Source organism: Sus scrofa, chromosome 4 (genome assembly GCF_000003025.6).
Source record: "Sus scrofa isolate TJ Tabasco breed Duroc chromosome 4, Sscrofa11.1, whole genome shotgun sequence".
Taxonomy (NCBI): domain Eukaryota; kingdom Metazoa; phylum Chordata; class Mammalia; order Artiodactyla; family Suidae; genus Sus; species Sus scrofa.
Window position 1 is genome coordinate 65652805 of NC_010446.5, and position 20112 is coordinate 65672916.

Below are 20112 nucleotides of genomic sequence, written 5' to 3' on the forward strand. Positions count from 1 at the left end.
GTCCACATTGGGCTCATATGTTCTCCTGGTTCTTCCAAAAGGTGTGCATATTCCTCTTCCACATTCCCCAGCCCCTTGGACCCCTGTTCTGGCACTTACTTCTGGGTCTAGTGTTGATTAGGCGATTTGGACACTTGCCTGTCTTCCCCCTGGAGCAGGGGTCCAAGACAAACTTATCGGGGAGAGGACCATACAGTGAACAGTTTGGGTCCTGCAGGCCATATGGTATCTGCCACAACCACCCAACTCCTCTGCTGTACTGCAAAAGCAGCCAAAGACAATACCTAAGTGCACGAGCACGGCTGTGTTTCAATAAAACTTTGTTTATAAAAAGGGGTGGCAAGCTAGGTTTGGCCCCCATGTGCCAACCTCTGCCCTAGTTCATTGGTTCTCCAGGGTTAGCAATTGTACCTTCCTCATATCTAAATTCCTCTGTGCTGTATAAGGTCCCAAATGGCATTCATAAATATTTGTGGAACTAAACAGAATTTTTAACTGCTGGAATCAGATTTTTTTTTTTTTTTTTTTTTTTTTTTTTTTGCTTATTTTAGGGCTGCACCTGCGACAATGAAAGTTCCCAGGCTAGGGGTTGAACTGGAGCTGCGACTTCAACCTACATCACTGTTCACGGGAATGCCGATCCTTAACCCGCTGAGTGAGGCCAGGGATTAAACCCACGTCCTCATGGATATTGGGTTCGTTACAGCTGAGCCACACAGGGAACTCCTCTTTTTTTTTTTTTTTTTTTTTAAAGCCATTGTCGCGGCCCTGGCTTCTCTGCAGCTTTCTCCAGTCTGCGTTGCTGTCTGTGCACTGCTGAGCTCTCAGAACCTCTTGACCTGCGGCTGATTTTCCTGTAGGCTCAGAATCTTGCCCTGAAGCTTCAAAGGCAGGCTGACTTCCAAGGAGCCATAAAACCACATTTCATCAACCCTTTCTCAAACTCAGGAAAACACTGGTGAAGTTTATAGTTGTGGAAAGTCATCTTAGGCTGGGATTCTACTGATGCAACAAAGGAAGCCACAGGAAATGATTTGTGACCCCCAAAGAAAAGGAAAGGTGGGGCCTAGGGCACAGAAGAAGCCTGCAAAGACCTCATTCTTTCACTGAACCAGCTGGTTACTAAATCTGTACTGATCTGTACTCAGTCAGGAATTTGGTTGCACAGTTATATGCAGGGTGGATTTTCAGAAGCTTGTGTATCCGTCCGTAGGGTTGGTTCCAAAACACCACGGCTCATCCAGATCCGATTCCCCAGGTCCTGTGGCCGTCTTTCTGATTTGTCAACAATATTTTATGCACTAAAACACTTCCTAGCCTGCAAGTTCCTGGGCATGCTCAGTAGAGACCCACCCTGGCTTCAGATGTATTGCTAGTTCTTGTCTTCCCTTTCTTCTAAGTCCCCATATGTTAGAGAGGATCTAGACACCACTGACCAGGAGCCATCTGTTTACCAGATATAATAATTAACAAATTAGAATAAAAACTTTTCCAGGGATAATGTCATGACCAGCAACTAGAATACCTTCAGTAGTTACTTATCACTTTTCATAAAGAAGTACATTTAATCTCTCTCTTTTTTTTTTCCCCTGTCTGGGATAATACCCAGAAAATCAGTGTGGATGAGATGGGGTGATATTTAAGCACAAACAGATTAAAAATGAATTCTGGATAAGCAATGAGGTACTACTGTACAACACAGGGAACTATATCCAGTCTTTTGGGGTAGAACATGAATGGAAGACAGTATGAGAAAAAGAATGTTCATATATATATATGTACGACTGAGTCACTCTGCTATACAGCAGAAGTTGACACAATATCATAAATCAACTATACTTTAACAAAAATAAAATGAAATAAAAAATATTCAAAAAAAACCCACCCTGAATTCTGGAGGTTTAGTGATGAAGGAAACAGCAATTCCCTGCTCCCTACATCTCTGATGGTCAAATTTTCAGCAGACATAGAGCCAATTGCTTTCTGTTGAAGACCGTATATTCTTGCAATGGTTAAGTAGAAAGTGTGAAGACAGAGTGAAAAACAAAATCATGTTCTTTGCTGCCTATGCATCCAGACTCTTGCATGGGAGGCTAGTGAGAATGACTGGCATCACACAGCTCCGCTGCTCTTGGTATCGACCCCACAGGCCATCAGCAGACCCCCCCCTCTGCCTCCCTGCCCCCTCCTTGCCAAGGCTCATCTCAAAAAGAAACATCAGGTTATTTTAAAGCCGTGACCTGAGAAGCCTCTGGGGTGAGCCCTCTCCAGCTGCCTCTTCTAATTGCACATCTGCGGCAAAGCTGCGAAAGTCCATGCCCAGAAAATTCAACCCCTGTTTCTATAACCAGACCCGGGGTCACCACTCTGCTGCTATGAAAAGCATACCATTTGATCATCGTTATTATATGATCACGTTCCTGAATATTGTTTCAGACAACCAAAGGAAACGCTTGATAAAAATTGCCCCATTCACTGAGCCTGCTTCTCTTTCTTTTCCTTGAGCCACTTAACAAGTGATGGAAACGTGATTCCAAATCAAACCACCTAGCCAGAACCTGCCTGTTCCCTAGTCCCTGGGGTAGAAGCCTGCGTTCCTGCCTCGTGGAAGGAAAGGGGGTGAAGGGGAGGAGTGTGAGGAGCCAAGGAGGGGCCCGCATTCAGCAGGGGCAGAGCTGAGGTTGTTACTCACATGTGTTGGGAGGCATTGGGGTACAGTTTTGAAAACTGTGGGGCCGAGTCCTCGGGGCCGTGGGGCGCCGCGTGGCTGATCACCATCATAATGGGCCTATGGGGATACATTCTCTTAGACATTTTGAAGTAATTAATGCTCTCGTTAGTGATTAAGTCTGTGAAGTAGTCCTGAAACATACATTTGACACAAAACAAAAATTACAAAAGGTGACAGTCATCAGATCACATTTGAACAACCGCTTTCCCTGAGAATCAACTCACTGAAGGAGGTAAGATCTTAAGCAGGAAGGGAAACTGTACTTCCCAAAGAGGCTAAAAGTTCTTCCGGAAACAGAGAAATCAGTTGCCAGTTACTTTCTAGGGTGCTAGCCTGGAAACATGCACAAACTTTTTTTTAAAGTAATGTACAACTGAGCAATTAGGAAAAAGAAAAAAAAAGTCAAGTCCTGTTTACCCAAGATAATGATCATATCTGGCAATACAAATGTTAGAGCACATCAAACACCGGATACATATTTCATTCTCAGGTTTCGCTGATGTAATTCGTTGACAAAAAAATTTAATTACTTCAAGAGGAGGAAATACCCACGCCCACTACAAATTCACAGTCGCAGAATACACACACACACACATGCATAAATGCACAAACAAAAGATCTTTCCTTTAAATCAAAAATTCACCTGCGAGAAAGTACACAACAATTGCTAATGAAAGTCGTGGCCAAAATCTGGGTGTACAGGGAAAAAGCAGCAACATTTTATCAATTCATTTATTTGAAGCATTCAATATGGGGAGCAGTTGATTTCCTGCAGATTATACTCTGTTAATTGCACAACTAAAATGATCCAGCTGCTGGGGTTAGAGCTTGACTTGTTAATAAAATGACTCAACCCGCAGTCTGAGAGGCTGATGCAAGACCATCAGGAGGAGGGAAGAAATGGAATAAAAAAGAAAGAAAAGAGGAAAACTTAAAACACTTGCTTCCTCTAAGTGTATATCATTGGCCTGGAGCTTGGGTGTAAAGTTTATTGAGAAAGTGCCCAGACAACGTGCACAGTCAGAGGCTCCCAGGCATGACTAATCGCATGTAGATTCGAGGACCAGAACAGCTGCAAAAGCGGTGCCCTGGGGACCAAGTCTGTGTCACGTGTCATTGTTAAGACAAGTCCAGAGGCTAGCACCTTCTTCCTCAGGAGTGTCTGTTTCATTCTTTTCCTCCCTAAAAAAGGATATACATTCTTTTCGACACAGTTGTCTTTGACACTTAATTAGCTGTGATAATGGGCAAGTTACGCCGATTTAGTCTTTGGAGGGAATCTTGATTACTTTGCTCTCTTTAGGACAACAGGGAAAGAAAGGTTAATAGCTTGAACAAGGAGCATGACAAGCATCCTCGCAGATAAAAAAAATGAGAGCAGTAACAATTAGTGCACTTTGTAGGACGTTGCTCAAATTGGCCTCCAAGGTCCCTGCTAGTTCTCAGCTAGGATGAGATTGGAAACCTGTTAGCAATGTTTGTGAATTCATTTGCATTCATTGTTTTCTGAAGGGTAGGAAAGGGGAGACTTACACCTTGTCTCCTCGAACCCCAACCCCCAGTCCCTCGAACTGAAATCAGGCCAAACATAAAGAGCAACGTGCCAAAATTAAATCAAGTCCCCTCTTCCTGATTTCTGCCATTGGCTTTTTCACAGCAATCTGTGCTAGATGGAGCAGATACTCAGCCTCTTTTAGATAAATGAGGAGGAGATGGATATGGCTAGAAGGGAAGAGGGTATTTTAGGCTAATTAGCAGGCTAAATTCAAAGATATTTCCCCCTCCACTCCTGTGATCTGAAAATAGTTTTATTTTAAGTTGGCAACCACAAAACCTGTGTGAGTTTTTTTTTTTTCTCCCTTTTCTTTTTAGGGCGGCACCCTTGGCACATGGAGGTTCCCAGGCTAGGGGAGTTGAATTGGAGCTGTAGCCTCCAGTTTACGCCACAGCCACAGCAACGCTGGCCCCAAGCTGCATCTGGGACCTACACCACAGCTCACAGCAACAATGGATCTTTTTTTTTTTTTTTTGGTCTTTTGTTGTTGTTGTTGTTGTTGCTATTTCTTGGGCCGCTTCCGCGGCATATGGAGGTTCCCAGGCTAGGGGTCTAATCAGAGCTGTAGCCACCAGCCTACGCCAGAGCCACAGCAACGCGGGATCCGAGCCGCGTCTGCAACCTACACCACAGCTCACGGCAACGCCGGATCGTTAACCCACTGAGCAAGGGCAGGGACTGAACCCGCAACCTCATGGTTCCTAGTCGGATTCGTTAACCACTGCGCCACAACAGGAACTCCAACAATGGATCTTTAACCCAACTGAGCGAGGTCAGGGATTGCACCCGAATCCTCATGGATACTAGTCAGGTTCATTACCACTGAGCCCCAAAGGAAACTCCATGGGTAGGTTTTTAAAAGTCTATGCAGGTTCCCATTTGTTAGAGAACCATGGGACATGTCCATTTCATCTTCATGGATACTACTCAGGCTCATTACCACTGAGCCCCAAAGGAAACTCCATGGGTAGGTTTTAAAAAGTCTATGCAGGGACCCATTTGTTAGAGAACCATGGGACATGTCCATTTCATTTTCTGTGAACTGATTTGGAAATCGTAGGATTGACAGCCTTATAGGTTCTTGTGGACTCCAGCTGCCATGGGGCAGGTGTCCTTGTCCAAGCATATGGTCAGACGGGAGTAAAAGCAAAGAATGTGGTTTCCCAATTCTGGATTATTGCCCTTGTCTGTTCTTATTCTTCCACCTAAATCTGAAGCCACCGACAGGATATACTTTCACCCCAATGAAACACAAAACAGTACAAGTGAACATTTGATCATGTGGACAAGTCCTCTGGAGGGGGAAAAAATAAAAAATTATCACAAGACATAGTGGAGGCATCTATGATTTTCCTGATAATACATTCATCAAAGGCTGATTGCCTTTCATCCTAATGAGGGGGAAAAAAATCTCTATTCAAAGTCAGTGTTCTTTTGAGTCTTTTTCTCGCTTGGAGTTTAAAATTACCTTAAAATTTCTCATTCTAATATTACGAGGATGTAGAAAGCCAATCTTGTGCATAGGCTAACACACTGAAAATGGCTTTTCCCCATTATGCAAGAAGTAAATTGATGCAGTGTAAAAGTGCCTGAAAATTACCTTTGCATAATCAAATCCATGCTTTTCTTTGATGCCATTGCGACAAACAGTGTAATTATAGAAACGAGAATTCTTGATTAATCCAAGCCATTCTCGCCACCCAGGAGGGACGTAGCTGCCATTATACTCATTGAGGTATTTTCCAAAAAAGGCTGCAATAGAGGAAAAAAAGGGATTATTTTCTCATATGAAATGATTACTCATAACTAAATGCATTAATATGAAATTACGACTTGAAAAAAAAAGACAGTGAAACAAAACTTAACCTAGGTAACAGGGGATGCCAAAATGACATTCATTAACACTCTGATCCTTTGGCAAGGTGATACACACACATTTTCCTTTTGAAAAAATAAAAGTAGTGCCCAGGTACGTGGCTTATGGTTCAATAAACTCACCATAATTCTGATACTCTGAGTGTATTTTTTTGTGGTTCTACTGGGATAAAAGCAGAACGTACCTTTTTGTTAAATTGATGTAACAATCACAGAAGGAGCCAATGTGAGATTTAGAACACCGAAAGTTCAGTCTTTGTGATAAAATAAGTTTTCTGACTTACTGTTTGAGGTTGCGAATTATAAAAATGCTATGGAAAAGCCTGTCTTTGTTTCTGCATATCAGGACAGTACACATTTTCCCGGCCAAGGAACCACGATAAACTCCAATTTTATGGGACGTAGTCAGGGTTTTACACCACCTGTATTTTATGTCATTGGTGTTTGCTTTATGTGTATTTTATAATTATGTGTTTATTACTGATAATCAAAAATTCTGGCACATGGAGTTAAAACTTAGATGGCTAATTTTCATAGAATTATAGTATACTAGAAGTGTATGTGCCACAAAAACGCCACCACTCATTGAAAAGGCCACAGGAAGAACTTCATGTTTGTGACTTTGGCATGGTCACTTCCAAGAAAGGCCACCATGCAACAGGGTTTACTGATCCCTTTAAAGAGGGAAACTGCAAATTTGTCCTCTGCCAAAACTGATAACAGGAGGAGGGTGAAGGGAAAAGTAAGGGAGGTTGGGATTTGGGGAACAAAATAGGTTAGATCTTAAAGTCCAATAACTTATAATTATCCAAAGGGTAACCATAAATGTATTGTTGGCACATTTTTGAGAGAGAAAGATGAGGTATTCTCTGCAATCATTGTAATTACACCCAGAGAACTATTTGGGGGTAAACCTAGATGTTTGGTCACCCTATTAGCCAGGTACATAGCATTCCCCTCAAGTAGGAAGGACTAGGAAAGACATACATATTGTTTTATATGTATATATAGATACATGTATGTCTGTCCTATATATGTGTATATGTGAGTGCAAATATATATTTCTACACACCTCTGTCTATGCAAACATACACACATGCATGTACGTTTGAATTTTTCTGATTTTTACAAGCTTTCAAGCTTCTATTTTAGGGAAAGATTACATCCAAGGCCAGTCAGATGCCTTCCATGTCAAAGCCACTTTCCAGCTTCATTACGCAGGTTTTACAGATGCCTCCACTTACAGACACGAAGAAAGACAGTTCCTGGATGCCTGACTCGGAATGATGAAAACAGATGCTAGAATCCAGGTGCTTTGTTGGTATTGCTCTTAGAGCACACATTTCTGAATCTCAAAGTACCCAACGTAAATCATTTCTGGGTCTTTATGGGATGGCTATTTGGCTTCCTTTCATCTCTGATACACAACTACCTGTAGCCTATCTCCATCGGAATGTTTTCTTTGCTCACGAACGCTATCACCCAGAGCAGAATTAATTTTCCCTTCCAAGTTTACTTCTTTCTCTCTTCCGACATCCTTTACCTCTAAAGTGGCAGAATCACTCCCCAGGCGTGGCAACCCAGTGCCGTCCCGGCCCCGTCTGCTCCTTAGCTTCCCTCGCTGAGAGCTCTGGGACCCGTCCCTCCTTCTCTGATTCCTTGACGCCCCTCCTGGGGGGCCAGTCTCCTGGCTGGCTCTCCTATTCAGGCTCTAGGGTCCTTCCACTCTCACGGCCAGCTTCCTGAAGACCAGCTCCGGTCACATCACCATCTCGCAGCCTTGGATGGACCCTTTCCGTCTGCAGAATCATAGTGAGTTGGAGCTTGCTATGGGAGGCCTTCCTCGTATGTGGACAAAACGTCTCTCTTTTTATTTTTTTAGGGCCACATCCATGGCATATGGGAGTTCCCAGGCGAGGGGTCGAGTGGGAGCTGTAGCTCCCAGTCTACGCCACAGCCACATCTGAGCCACATCTGAGACCTATGCTGCCGCTTGCAACAATGCCAGATCCTGAACCCGTTGAGCGAGGCCAGGGATTGAACCCACATCCTCATGGATACTAGTTGGGTTCTTAACCCATTGAGCCACAGAGGCAACTCCCCCCTCTCTTCCCAACCCTGCCCCTGCACACCTCTGTGAACTGTCGCTCTCTCTAGAGGATGTGTTGCCTCTGCTTGTGCTGGTTTTCACCTCTGTCTTTGCCTGTGCTCTTCCCTCTGCTTCCCTCTCTATGTCTCAGGCCAGAGCAGAAGCCATTTCTCTCCCAGTCTCTGCCTGGGTTCCACACACTTTGTCACTACGGCTCTGATGCCATCTTTCCCTCCTTCCTTGTGGTATAGCTACGTTCATGAATGAGGCCAACTCTCCTTAAGCTATCAGGCTTTTGAGGGCAAACCTTGCCTTTCCCTCATCTTGGTACCACCTTCCCCATCCTTGCTCATAGCAGAGGGACTCTGGAATTTTGGTTTCTTGAACTGGGATTCATGGGCCTCCACGTAGTCTGGGGACTTTGTAAGTTCTAACTTGTTAAATTTTGAATTTTCGGTTGAGTTATAATTTTTTTTTCTTTTTAGAGCTGTACTTGCAGCATGTGGCAGTGGCCAGGCTAGGGGTCAAATTGGAGCTGCAGCTGCTGGCCTACTTCACAGCCACAGCAGCGTCAGATCCGACCCATATCTGTGACCTACACCACAGCTTATGTCAACACGACATCCTTAACCCACTGAGCGAGGCCAGGGATCCAACCCTCCTCCTCATGGACACTATGTTGGGTTCTTAACCTGCTGAGCCCCAACAGGAAATCCAGAATTATAAGGTTTTTTTTTTGGTCTTTTTTTTCAGGGCCACACCCATGGTATATGGAAGTTTCCAGGCTAGGGGTCAAATCAGAGCTGTAGCTGCCAGCCTACACCACAGTCCAGCAGTGCCTGCAACCTACACCACAGCTCAATGCAAGGCCAGATTCTTAACTCACTGAGCAAGGCCAGGAATCGAACCCTCATCCTCATGGATATCAATTGGGTTCATTATTGCTGAGCCATGACGGGAACTCCCAGATTTTTTAAAAGCTTACTTGGGCTGAATATCTTCATAGGGTAGAGCTTCAGAGTTGCAGAAGCTAATACCTCTCACTAGATGTATCTTTGAAGAGCTGACTCAAGTCTGAGAAACACAGCAATGTTTGTTTCTTTGCTGCATGAATGTTTATGTATCGAATCTGCGAATGAGCGAATCAATCAGGTGATCAGTTAGCCAAACCCCCACTGCCAGGGCCTCCCGAGCAGATGGCTGGCTGGGTGTGGAACAAAGCATCAGAGGGTCTCCCCTGATGACTCAGGATTTCCCTCCGCGCTGATTACCAGACGTCGAAATTCTTCTAATGAGGGTTCTTGTCTTCAGAGACTAACCACCTTCTCACAAGGAACCGCAAGATGATTTTTCTTTCAACAAAAGGCAACGTGACCTAAGAGTCACATTCGACAGACTAAGGCTACACACCACCAACATTACTTCTGCACGGGACTGTTTCCAGGAGCCTTCACTTCATAAGCCCGGGACCCGCTTCCCCCCCTCGCCCCCAGCTGCTCCTCATCCCTGGGGATTTTCCCCACTTTTTTCTTATTTTATAAAAATTCACAATAGTTTGGAATAGAAAACCTGGAGCCAGCCTGCATGGTTTCACATCCTGGCTCTGTTATTTGCTAGCTATCCATCCAGAGGCAAGTTACCTAACCTCTCTATCTCTCCAACTCCCTTTCTGGAAAACCATGCAGATGATAATAATAGTAGTGGCAGAACTGTGCTGTGGATTAAAATGAATCAACACTTAGATAAATTGCTGAAAACAGTACCTAACACACAACAAGGGCTTATTAAATGCCACGTATTAAATACTGATAGTATTAGGATTCCATGGCCATTATCATTAACCTTTCAACTCTCTGTTCTGATTTTAAATAATTTACCATTCTGCAGTGCAAGGACATCTTAGAGGTCTGCCCTTGTGCCTTTGAAATCATTTCTTGAGAGGTCACATATTTTTCTTCCCCAATCCGACTTATTTTGTGGCAACCGATTCTATCCCAATTGGCTGACATTTTCCTGCTTAATTAGTGTGTAGATTTTTTTTCCCTGCTAGTTTTGTTTTTCCCTCCCAGGGAAGCCACGCCAAGTCATCCCTGCCCTTCCTTCATTGTTTTACTCGTCAGACTATTTAGGACTGTTTTCCACCCATCGCCATGGCTATTGCCCTTTCCTTAATCCTCCCCTTATAAATCGATTCCTTTAAGTCTCTTAAGAGTCCTTGTTATTTGCTTCAGAACTCCCTCCAGGTTTTCGGTGTCTTTGTGTTAATGGGGTGTAAAAAATGTACTCAGTATTCCAGATGTGCCCTCACCCATCACACCGGTTCCAAGAGGGACCAGGACCTTGTGTGTCACGCGGCAGCGCCCAGGGTTGTCAGCTTCCAGTTACTCAGCCTTTCTTGCGGCTCCTAAAACCGAGGCTATTTGTAATCACCCCTGGCCTTTTTCAACATTATGCTTCCTGGCAGCGCTCTGCAATTGATTATCTGGGCTTCTAATTATTTTCCTCCAGATGTATTAAATCACTGTCCCCCTCCCTAAGGTGAATTTCATTTTCTCGCCCGTATGGCCACTACATGATGTGTGGTGTTAAATTTTGCTGTCCTTTGGCATTGGCAATTCAACTCAACTGTCTGAATATATCACTCACACACCATCTACCCCTCCTTGAGAACATTCTCTTCTCTGGGACGCTATTAAGCACTTCCCTTCACAGCTTTTTAAGAGGGTGATGGGGGTGGGAGTGGCGGAGGTTGGGTGACAGGGAGAAAGATCAGAAAGACCTGATTATAGGGACTGTTGACTTTAGGCCATGCTACTTGTATCCAAGACGACCTGTTACATAATACTGAGAAATTTTTCCTTGAACTACTGGAGGCAAAGGCATTTATTTTTAGGTCAGCAATAGTCACCATACAAAAGATCTCAAACCTTATAGAAAAACTGAGTCTTATATAATTGAGTTTTTACTCTTTGTAATTATTGGTTTGGGTGTGGCAGGCTTTCACTAGTAGGAACTAAATTTTACATACTTTTGAACGACGTTCGAATTATGATTTTCCCATGTCACCTTGTACACAGGAGTCTAGTTTCCTCAACTTGATGATAAGTCTAGAGAAGACAGGAATCTTACTTCATATGTCTTCATATACCAAAGTCTGGTATAGTTCTAAGCATATTGTGTTGTGGCTCAATATATAGCATACTATGGTATACTGCAGCTTATGTTTGTGTACTTATCAAAAAATCGATAATACCGTAACTCATAAAAATAATAATATTAGTCTGTCTTACCATAGTGAACTCTACATTTTAATTAATCTCATATTAGAGAATATAGTCGCTATGAATCACATAAATAAATTCTGCCAAATAAAAAGACATGAAACTAGAAAATTGATTTGTCTACACTGTTTTCTTACAAACAAGTTTCTCTACAAAAATTTTTATTGCAGGTCTCTATTAAAACAGTGGCCCTTCCACACCAGTCATATGAAGTAGACTTAGTATGACTAAAGTTTAATTCACGTGGGATGTTATATATCCTGTGTTAGGATTATAATTTGATGAACACTACCATGGATAAATGAATCAATATGATTATAGTGATTATAATAAAATTACCGTATAGTTTTGGACAGGAACTTAGGAATCCATCCAGGCCTATCTCTGCATTATATAGGTTAGACAATTGGACCATTTTCTGGACAAGTTCTCAAAACAGGTTCAAGGCAGAGTGAGAACGTGACTCCTACTCTCTGCCATTCGGGTCAGCGTTGTCTCCTAACACTTGATGTTACCTCTCAAACATGGCTTATTACTCCGACCTTAAAATTTACCCCAGATTTTACGTTCATGTCTAGCCTCCGACAAGAAATGTAAGCTAAAGAAAATTTTTGGAGTAGATAGGCAAAACTTTCCTTTTCATGATAATCTGATATCATTCCTACTCAGAACACAAAATGCAAGAGACCAAAAAAAAAAAAAAAAAATGCAAAAGACAGGTTACTGCGGTTTCCCTTCTTAAACATTTCAGCTGTTGTAGAGTCATATTTTCCATGAGTAAAGTTAGAAAAATTTAGGTTATAGCCAGTCCAAAAATATGCCTCAGTTTTGAAAAAGAAAAATCAGGTCCCCCAATGGTAAATACAATATTGGATCAATTTGATTCATTTAAATCCATGTATTCTGGATGCCTCCCAAAATAAGCCTCTTAGTAATTTGTCTTCTCTGAGTTGTTCTCCATAAAACTGATTGCTGCTCTGTACTTTTCTCTACATGGATTTTTATGTATCATACATAGTTTAGTTTCTGTCATTATTTTTCTTAAGTTCTCAACTAAATGTTCCAAATAATGTATTCATTATTAGGAAAACAATAAAATCTTTATATATTAGCCTCCTCTCTCCCCCTGTTTAGTGGCTCATAAATCATTATGCTGGTTTAAAATCTACTCACCAGTTCTCTTAATTTCCCAAGATATCTGTCATCCTGATGTGCTTATTTGTGGATTTTCAAATGGGTCTCTGTCCCTTGGTTGGATCGATAATTATTGTCACAGAGACATCTTTACTTCCTAATTGTCTGAGATACGTCAACATTTCCCCATCAGAGATGAATTTAAATTATAGAGCTCATTACCACTGCCGTTTCAGCCTTCCAATTTTTAATCTTTCTGGTTTACTAATGGGCACATCAACATTTATTTTTCTGCATGCATAGCATCCGTTTTCTATTCCCAGCTAAGTGTTTGGAAAAGTCTTAAGTGTTTGGAAAAGTCCTGTCTCTCTTAAAGAATTCCTCTTACTTTGTAGGATGACTCACTGTAAATTCCATTTTACCTAAGTGTCTAGACCCCTGGGAGGAAGGTTGGCTTCAGAATCTGAGTTAGTGTCCAGGAGCAAATCTCCTCCCTGAACAAGAAAGTTACTGAGGCAAGCCCACTGGACTGAACCAAAGGACTGACGGTTGTCCTGGAAAAGCCTGCTACTTTGCAGGTGTATCCTAGACCTAACCCATAAGGTCAGGGGAGCCCACTGGAAAGACGCCTGAAGACCAAGGTCCTGATTCCTGCTCTTCCCATTGGAACATCGGATGTGTCACTTCAGCAAGTCACCTTCACCTTGTGGGTCTAAGTTTGTTCATCTGAAAGTGAGGGAATTGAACTAAATTCTCTCCGAGTTTGATTCAAGCGCTTGTAATCCACCTTGGGGTGGAGACCAGCACAGTAAAATTGGAAGGAGTACCAAGATACACTCTGCTTCTTGGAAGCAACTGCCTTGTTTTGCTCTCGGTGACCCAGTAAACTTGGTAGTGGATAGCGTTTCCATTTTTGCTTTTGCCACCTGGCAGTTTAGTTCCAAATATGCAGCCTTTCTCTACAACTCCCTGGCAGGCTTGCAGTTTGTACACTAACCTTTGCCTTGATGGTAACTGGTTCAACTCTTGGTTTCCATTTGACAGTCCTATTAAATTCTTATTTTTTGTCTTTTGTCTTTTGAGTGCCACATCCGAAGCATATGGAGGTTCCCAGCTAGGGGTCAAATCGGAGCTACAGCTGCCAGCCTACACCACAGCCACAGCAATGCCAGATCCGAGCCTCGTCTGTGACCTACACCACTGCTTACGGCAACGCCAGATCCTTAACCCACTGAGAAAGGCCAGGGATCAAACCTGTGTCCTCATGGATACTAGTCGGGTTTGTTAACCACTGAGCCACCACAGGAACTCCTCCATTTGACAGTCCTCATTGCTCTGCATCCTATGATGTTTTATATGCCTCTGTCTGGTACTTTGGAATGAGGTAGGATAGAAGCATATGGAGAGAAATAAGATAATGGGAAGAGGAAAGACAGGTGTGCTGGATTCACTCCATCGCTGACTAGTTTGTGACCTCAGACAAACTCTCCTGAGTTTCTGTTTCTTCACTGCCAGTGCAGGCAAGTCCTTTCAAGGTTGCCAGAAGAATTAGAGGGGGAAACATAGCTAAAGTGCTCGCTAAAGTGCTCGGTGCGGGGTGAGTAAACACCAAATAGCAATTTCTCCCGTTCCCCCTTCAATCCTGCTGCCCAGGTTTACTCAGGCATCACTGAGAACCAAAACGGGTAAGGTTTCCAGCCTGAGAGCTCGCCATACGTAAACATCGTGAACTATTAGCCACTGCTAAGCCAAGTAACATACCCATCAGCTCACATCTTTACGTTTTCATTTAATTCTGTGGCAAACCTGCCTTTTAGCAAATTTCAAGTACACAAGGGATAAACTGTCACCTTTAGCCATACCATGGTTCACTTTCTCTCCAGATGTCTTCTTTTTCTCCTTTCTTGATTTCTCCCCGAAACAAATAAACAAGCCCTAGACAGTTCTGAGTTCTGACCGGGTGCTCTGCGTCACCGGCATCTCTATTTCCTGGGATGGACACCATGCACGCCAGTTTGGGTACCATGAGAGTTCTAACTGCCTAAGTTTCAGCTCATCTGTCTCTTTCCGCTATTTGGAATTAACGGAGAGGGAGCCTGAGAGTTGCAAGGCACTGGTTTCACACGGTGCTCCCCGTGAACAAAAACCCTTTGCTGGTCAAAATCAAGAGCCAGGCCTCAGGAGACCATTTCCGATTTTGCTTCTGAGCTGGTCACACAATATATGAAATCCCCACCTCAGTTATAAAATGGAGCCAAGTACATTTGCTGTTTATAAACCCTACAGGGATGTTGGATAGATTTGCAAATTGCTTTAGAGCTCTCTGATGAAAGGTGCTATAAATTTAAATCACTTATGTGGGAAAACACACTCAGGATAAGGCACTCTGAGTAATCTAGTTTCTTTCCGGAGCGTAAGCAGACACCCTCAAGATTTCTGGAAGGAGTTTCTTCTGTGAGGGGAGATCTTGAGATGCTGTCAATGACAATGCTATCATATCCACAATCAATATTTTCATCCATAAATAACAAGTATTAAGTGCCCACAAGGCGCTTGGCAAAGAAGCAAATGGCCATAATTTCTTAAGTCCAATGGGAAAGATTCATTTCATTTTGAAAAGAGATTTCAGAGACTACATTTATCCGAAATCCTTTCCTTTTAAATCTTCAGAATAGAGAAGAAGCTGGAGACCTGAAAATCATCTCCGACAAGCTTTAATGAGGACACCTTTAATTCTTATGAGAAGGTCTAGGTTGTTCTGAAAGACTATGTTTTTTTCAGCCCTCTATCTACGTCTCTGTTTCCTTTCATGAAGAAATGCTCAGAAAACCCAAGGAGAGCATCTAACTGCTGGGAGAATAAAGTCTTTGGGGACAACCTTTATTAGAAGGAGACTCGCTTCTTTCTTAGAGAGGCTAGCATGAAGTTCATGACCTTTCTAGAAGAAGGGCCCCAATTTTCAAAAGACCAACTAACCAAAACTCTCATCCTATGTGGGTTAAACAGTGATAGAAGGTGTAGTAATTCAGATGCCCTTCTTTACTGGAAGAAACATCTCTGATCTAAAAGTAACAACTAAGCCAAAGAGGTTCCAAATCCTATTAATTATGAGTAAAAAAAAAAAGGATAAACTCATAAGGTACACCTCCTTGGCTTATTTCCTTCAGCTACTTATGAATTCCATACATGATTTTGATAATCTATTGTGTCTCAGATCCTGGGGTCAGTGCTAAAGCAGTTTCAAAGTATTTGATGGTTTCTCATTGACACAGTTATCAAGAATTTGCCAGCAGCCAAGACACACCTCAAGCCGCATCTTGGTGTCTTGGGATTTGGGAGGTTGAGGCACGCAGGTTCATGAGATGGCAACTTTTTTTTTTTTTAATTATAGTTGATTTACACATTATGCCAATTTCTGCTGTACAGCAAAGTGACCCAGTCACGCATATGGATGAAAACTCTTCTGTTGCAGGTTCTCCTGGAAAATTCTAATTGCTAGGTGCTCTGATGGGGACAGCATGTTCTCAGTACATCCACAGAAAATCACTCTAACTTTTCTCTAAGGGATCCCTCACTGGGACGTTCTTCAGAGGAACATGTATCTCGGTATCTCGGGGAAGATACCGAGAGAGAAAAGTCTAGATTTCTTCTCTTTGGGGACCGATTGGAACCACACATATTTCATTACATGGTACATTTTCCTGTGTCTGAGATGCGAACCCAGAAGTTCCTGGGGCTGTAAGTTGACCCTTTACCTGTTCTGTAGCCAGTGCTGTTCAGATAGACGGCAAACGTCCGTGGCTCGTGTACCGCCTGCCAGGAGGGGGAAGAGCAGTTCTCGTTGTTGGTGTAGACGTTGTGGTTGTGCACGTACTTGCCCGTAAGCATGGAGGAGCGCGAGGGGCAGCACATGGGTGTCGTCACGAAGGCGTTGGTGAAAGTGGCTCCCCCGAGCTCCATAATCTTTCGGGTTTTGTTCATGACTTGCAGGGACCCTGGAAGGCACAAGGTTGGCACTGCTTAGCAGACAGCGCCGCACGATCACCCACTGATGCCCCGCCACTCCGCGACTCTGACCCCTGACTTATTAACTTCCTCCCTTGGCTTGAAGGAGTCTATCACTGGACCAGTTCTGGTTTCCAGAACAGAATGAAACATTTGGGAGCCTATCATCTCAGGTACTGTGCAGAATAATGAACGCATTTTGACTTCGCTCCTTAACCACAAAGGAGAAAAAAAAAAAGCAAGCGCATCGGATAATTAAAGCTAGAATTTTTTTTTTTTAGGGCTGCACCCATGGCAAATGGAAGTTACGCTGCAGCCACAGCAATGACAGATCTGATTCACATCTTCAACCTCAACCACAGCTCGTGGCAATGCCAGATCCACTTCGTCCACCGAGTGGGGCCAGGGATCGAAACTGCATCTTCATGGATACTAGCTGGCTTCATTACCACTGAGTCACAATGAGAACTCTAAGCCAGGATTTTAGATATGGAACAGATTCAAAGGCCAACAGCCCTTTGAAGGTCATAAAAGGGCATCAAAACGCCTAGCCCACCCCATCCTACTGACACCGCAGAAGTGGTGAGATAGTGTTTTTATCATATGAAACAAAAGAGGGATAAAAATTTCCAATTAAGTAAAAGTCCTTTGAAAATGCCTACATTTAATTTAAAAAAGCTCTTCAATGTGACTTAGTATCCTTTAGCAAACTCACCAAATACCTGCCAGTTTTTCTATCAGGATAGCACTACCAGTTCATACGTTCACCTGATCCACGTTATTTTAAAAGATAGGTTGTTTGCTTGTGAAGGAGCCACGATCCTACTGCACTCAAAAGGATTCGTAAGAGTTGTAAAAAAATTCCAGTTTGAATTCTAAAGGACAAAATTGTACATAAGATTGCTGAGGAAGAAAAAACAAATCTATTTCGATTACTCTATCCAGCCAAACACTGCAGCTGAAACCCATCCAAATACTGCAGGAGGGGAAAAAAAAAAAAAGGCTCAGGCCAGAATTCAATAGTCTTTTCAGGACTTGTCAAGAAACGCAGTACAGAGCACTAGAGCCAAGCCCACTGCATTTGAATCCTGGAGCCTCACATTTCCAACAGGTCCCACTTCTTCCAAAGAAAGGGAGAAAGTCTATGTAGTTTTCCAGCAAGGAAGGAAATCGTAATGCAAACCAGGCAAGCATTCAGAGCAGAAGAGAAGCATACAACCGTCCAAAAAGCCACAGTTGGCCTGATTTTTTCACATACGAGCTTTTTACTGTTCACATGAAACATGAAAACCGAAAAGGTGGTTTCTAATTGAATCTCATTAGCACTCCCCCAAATATACCTCAGTCAGGAGCATTCCCAACTGCTTTTTCTTCTCTGGTTGTCTTCAGGGCATCAAGCAACCTTTTGGTAACATGTGTAAGTGCCCGCTTCATGCTGAATAGTCTATCGACTTTAACTCTCTGGGCCAGTACCCCCTCCAAGTGTAGTATTAACAAAAGAAATGGAAAATTCTCTGCTGCCTCTGGTCTTCAGCAGTCAACTATCCAGAGGAGAACTTGCATAGGAAAGTCACTTGGGGATATTTGCAAGAGCAAGGTACACATGAGTGTGGATATGGCAGCAGCTGGATACACAAGGGCGGCAGGGACCAGAGGCAATGTTTAATAAGAACTCTGCCGAAAGAGAGGAAGGCAAACGGAAGGAAAAGAGGAGAAAAATGTTGGATGGGTAGAGTGTACTGTTAGCAGCATGGAAAGGGTGTTAAGAGCTGTGCTCTGGAGGCAGGAAGAGCTAAGCGAAGGGATGAAAACAGCACAGCACGTGAATTTTCTGGAATGAAAACGAAGACGGAGACTTCCCTTCATGAAACTGGAGGCAGAGTTAGCCAACAACGTGGAGGCGGGCAGAGATATTCAGACTGGACAGAAGGAACAGATTTTAAATTTGGCTTTGTCAAAGGCATGAAGGACATGGTAAGAAAAAAAGTCTTGGCCAGGTGTTGTCATGGCAACAGAGGTATGTGCATTGATGGAGGGAACAGGCTGGTCCATCAAGGGTACAGCCAAGAGGTCACTGTGCCCATCAGGCCACGGGATGATAAGAACTTGAACTGGGTTGTTTCTTTAAAGTGGAGTGACTCTTAAGCAGACCCAATAGACATTGAACGCATCAGAAGGCTGTGAGCTGACTATAACATCACAGGTTTCAGCCTTGGAAGAAAACTAGAAAAGTAATGATATCCCTGGCGCTCAGGAAGTAACTAAAAAGAAAAATGCCCTACAGAGGATCACAGAAATGCATTTGAGAAATGTTGTGGCTTTTATTTTTGTTGACATACAGTTGATGTATACTGTGTTTAATTTCTGCTGACCAGCAAAGTGATGTAATCATATGTACATATATTCTCTTTTATATTATTTTCCATTATAGTTTATCTCAGGATATAGAATACAGTTCCCTGTGCTATACAGTAGGCCCGTGTGGTCTATCCATTCTGTATGTAATAGTTTGCATCTGCTTACCCCAAGGTCCTGATCCATCCCACTAGTCTCCCTCCTGTCTGTTCTCTATAGCTGAGTCTGTTTCTATCTTGTAGATGTGTTCATTTGTGTCATATTTTAAATTCCACACATAAGCAGTATCATATGATATTTGTGTTTCTCTTTCTGACTTACTTCCCTTAGTATGATAATCACTGCAAATGGCATTATTTCATTCTTTTTTATGGATGAATAATATTCCATTGTATATATACACCACATCTTTATCCATTCATCTGTTGATGGACACTTAGGCTGCTTTAATGTCTTGGTTATTGTAAATAGTGCTGCTATGAACATAGGGGAGCATGTATCTTTCTGAATGAAAGTTTGGTCTAGATATATGCCCAGGAGAAATGTTGCATTTTGTATTTGTGTTGGTTGATTATATAGGGGAAAAGGTCCTGGAGATAAAGAGATGAGTAGAGACACAGGAGTAGGGAGAGAATTCAAGGTCAATGCTGACGTCCACTCACTTATTCCTCTCTCCCCTTGAGAAATCTGTGGTGATGACTTATTACTTAAATTTTGGGAAAACTCAGCAAACACTGTTGACCAATTTTTATTGCCTAATAGTCTCTTAATGTTAATAAATGACTTCTTATGAGCCTAGCTGGACTCAAAAAAAAAAAAAAAAAGCAGCTGGAAGCCACCTCTATGATCCTGAATCACAAAGCAGCAATCTCCAGTTTACAGACTCATTTGCACAGCAACACAGGATGGGAGGTGGAAATTTGATTTAAGGTAAAATAATATAAAAACAGGGGCTAAAACAGCCCAAGGCCTCATCTCTGGAACTGTCCCCCCACTAAGACTCTCTTCACATTCTAATTTCTCAGTTTCTGAGTTCACTGAGCTGGTTGTGCTGAGGAACTAACCAATCCCTCCAAATGCTCTGCTT

At 42.8% G+C, this 20112-nt stretch overlaps 1 protein-coding gene across 15 annotated transcripts in view; it reads right to left on the bottom strand.

Moving 5' to 3' along the window:
- SULF1 (sulfatase 1) overlaps positions 1-20112 on the bottom strand; it is a 182943-nt gene that overhangs the window by 56858 nt on the left and 105973 nt on the right. For 13 of the 15 annotated variants that reach the window (XR_002343270.1, XR_002343269.1, XR_002343271.1 and 10 more), the window contains 3 exons: positions 16421-16660; positions 5887-6038; positions 2693-2862 (listed from right to left, as the gene is read on the bottom strand). Coding sequence is in view for 12 of the 15 variants with exons in the window: in XM_021089268.1 (XP_020944927.1) it covers positions 2693-2862; positions 5887-6038; positions 16421-16660 (562 nt within the window). In the remaining 3 variants the exon portion in view is untranslated. The remainder of the gene's footprint in view (positions 1-2692; positions 2863-5886; positions 6039-16420; positions 16661-20112) is intronic. The other 2 variants (XM_021089262.1, XM_021089261.1) reach the window with 1 other exon arrangement.